The 2,759-nt window shown below is 39.9% G+C and overlaps 1 protein-coding gene across 8 annotated transcripts in view; it reads left to right on the forward strand.

The window, feature by feature from the left end:
* Positions 1-2,759, forward strand: part of LOC106521125 (serine/threonine-protein kinase BRSK2) — a gene marked incomplete at both ends in the record, with an annotated part of 23,838 nt that overhangs the window by 11,250 nt on the left and 9,829 nt on the right. For all 8 annotated transcript variants that reach the window (XM_014013546.1, XM_014013551.1, XM_014013549.1 and 5 more), the window contains 1 exon segment: positions 515-575. In XM_014013546.1, coding sequence (XP_013869000.1) covers positions 515-575 — 61 coding nt within the window.

A 2,759-nucleotide genomic window follows, 5' to 3' on the forward strand; every position in this document is an offset into this window, starting at 1 on the left:
GTTGAAGTGTTGTTCACATGTTGCTGAAGTGTTGTTCACATGTAGCTGAAGTGTTGTTCACGTGTTGTTGAAGTGTTGTTCACATGTTGCTGAAGTGTTGTTCACATGTTGCTGAAGTGTTGTCCACATGTTGCTGAAGTGTTTTTCACATGTTGCTGAAGTGTTGTTCACATATTGCTGAAGTGTTGTTCACATGTTCCTGTAGTGTTGTTCACGTGTTGCTAAAGTGCTGTACACGTGTTGTTGAAGTGTTGTTCACATATTGCTGAAGTGTTGTTCACATGTTCCTGTAGTGTTGTTCACGTGTTGCTAAAGTGCTGTACACGTGTTGTTGAAGTGTTCTTCACATNTCTTATTTCAGGTTGGGGTTATCTTATCTCAGGTTAGGTTTATCTTGTCTCAGGTTAGGTTTATCTTATTTCAGGTTAGGTTTGTCTTATTTCAGGTTAGGGTTATCTTATCTCAGGTTAGGGTTAGGGATATGACTATCTGAATCTGGTTTTCTTGTGTCCAGGTCACGGTCGATCAGCGGAGCGTCCTCTGGTCTTTCCACCAGTCCTCTCAGCAGTCCCAGGGTAAGTGTCCATCCCCTGTCTGCACTGACTGGTTTCCCACAATGCAGCTGGGTCTGCTGTCATGCTTTTCACGCACACATCCATCCACATTAGCCTGTTGTCAGCAGCTGCTGAGGACTTCATCAAAGCCTGTTGGACCCAGAGCAGATCAGGAACACTGATCCCAGATCTTTCCTTCTGGACCTGAAGTGTTCTGAGACCTGGATGAGTCATAAAGTTTAAACAGGACTGAGCTGCTCGTCACACAGAGCTTTAGATGAAGTGAYACTGCATCCATCAGAGGCCAGGAGCTGAACTCCACATGAGATGCAGTCTTTTTGTTTTGGTATTTATTTTTCCATCCAGAACACAGCAGGAAAGAAGAAGACTCAATCCAAGCCTGAAAACTGTCCCTGCAGACACATCAGAGGTCACTGTTTGGTTTTGTTGGCTGCAAATCATCAAACAATATTTAAATGATTTTATTTCTGACTGCAGCTCATTTTCTGCTCAGCAAAGTTTAAACTGCTGGAAAAAACAAATTGTAGTCTGATGGTTCTGTTTTTGTCTCCGCTGTCATGGAATTGTTTAATTATTCGGATATTTCGATTTTTGCACAAATTTTATTCAATTTTAACCATAAAAGCTTAATTATGGAGCTCTAGTAAAACCAAAAACAATCAGTAAACCAACAGGAAACACATCAAGGTACATAAATGTAGAAATGAACACAATCAAATGTGAAATGCAGTTTTTCTTTGAAGCCCTTGTCTGTTAGATAATGATAATTAAATGTTTTTTCTTAAGTATATTTTTGTTTTAGCATCTTGTTTTCATGACAAAAGTAAAGAGTCCTCAGCGCTCCATGATGGTGGGCATGAAGAAGGAGGGTCTGGAGCAGGAACACATAGAAAGCCTCAGCATCAAAAATCTACAGTTTCCTCCAATAACAATGTTTGAAAACAAAATTCATTCACATATTCTTGCTCAGAATGTTTATTTTATTTATTTTTTGTATTCTTGTTTCTCCAAAGGTTCTACTGGTGATTTCAGTATGTAGAAAACCTCCTGGGTTCTAATGGTTTTCTCAAGCTTTAGTTAAAAAGCTCAAGTTTTCCTACAGACTAACTAAACACATGTAGTAAATCTATGAATAAAACAGCTCCAGTTGTTAAAAAGTTGTCTGGAAAAAGACCATTAATAATTCTGCAACAATATTTTGTTAATTTGTTTCTATTTCTACAGTAGCTGAAGGCAGCAGAGCAGTGCAGCTTCACATCTGTAAAATCAGCTTAATCTTCCAGGATATCTAACAATCATAGCTCCAACATTGATTGGTTGATCAAACCATCAATCAAGACTTGTGCTCTCATTTCTTCTAATAGTCTGGAGAATGTGACAACACCTTAAGGCAACAGAAACTCTGCTCACAGAGCAGCAGAAACAATCCTGTTCTTTTAGATTACTGACAAACGGTGGAAAATTGATGAATTTTTTAGTGATTCAATTCAGTTTTTATAAGATCCTGGCAGCACGGTGGTTCAGTGGTTAGCACTGACGCCTCACAGCAAGAAGGTCCTGGGTTCAGTCCCTGGTCTGGACCTGAGGTCTTTCTGTGTGGAGTTTGCATGTTCTCCTCATGCTTGTGTCCCCAGAAGCATGGCTGCCTTCAGACCCAGGCCTCCCTGTGATCTGTGGGGTTTGCCTGGTTAAACAACAGTAAATAAAGAAATAAAGTCTGGTTCACAACAGAAGACATTTTACAGCTCTGTATAAAGAAAAGAAAGTTCAAATTTAATCCAAAACATGCAGGAAATGAGTCCTTGAAGACTTGGGTTGAGAACCACAGCTTTAATACGTTATCTGATTCATTATTTACAGATAAATGGCAAAGAATCATGGCTTCCAGAGACAATACTAAAAGACATAAAACTAAGTCAATATTATGTTTTGAAAATGTCTCCTGAAGCTCAGAGAAGCTCTTGAGGTGTTGGTCAACATTGAAAGCAGTGGTTTTTAGATGTTTCCCTGATTTGACACAGCTGGTTTGAATGAAGAGTGATTAACAATCTTCTGCAGACCTGCTGAACAGCAGGAAACAAGTCAGACCTGCTGGACAGGGTGCCTGAGGACCAGGGTTGTAGAGAACAGACTGGATCTGAGTGTTTCCTGTGGTGGACTCTGCTGCTGCTCAGTCTGATCTGA

The sequence above is a fragment of the Austrofundulus limnaeus genome, unplaced genomic scaffold (assembly GCF_001266775.1).
Source record: "Austrofundulus limnaeus strain Quisiro unplaced genomic scaffold, Austrofundulus_limnaeus-1.0 Scaffold103, whole genome shotgun sequence".
Taxonomy (NCBI): Eukaryota; Metazoa; Chordata; class Actinopteri; order Cyprinodontiformes; family Rivulidae; genus Austrofundulus; species Austrofundulus limnaeus.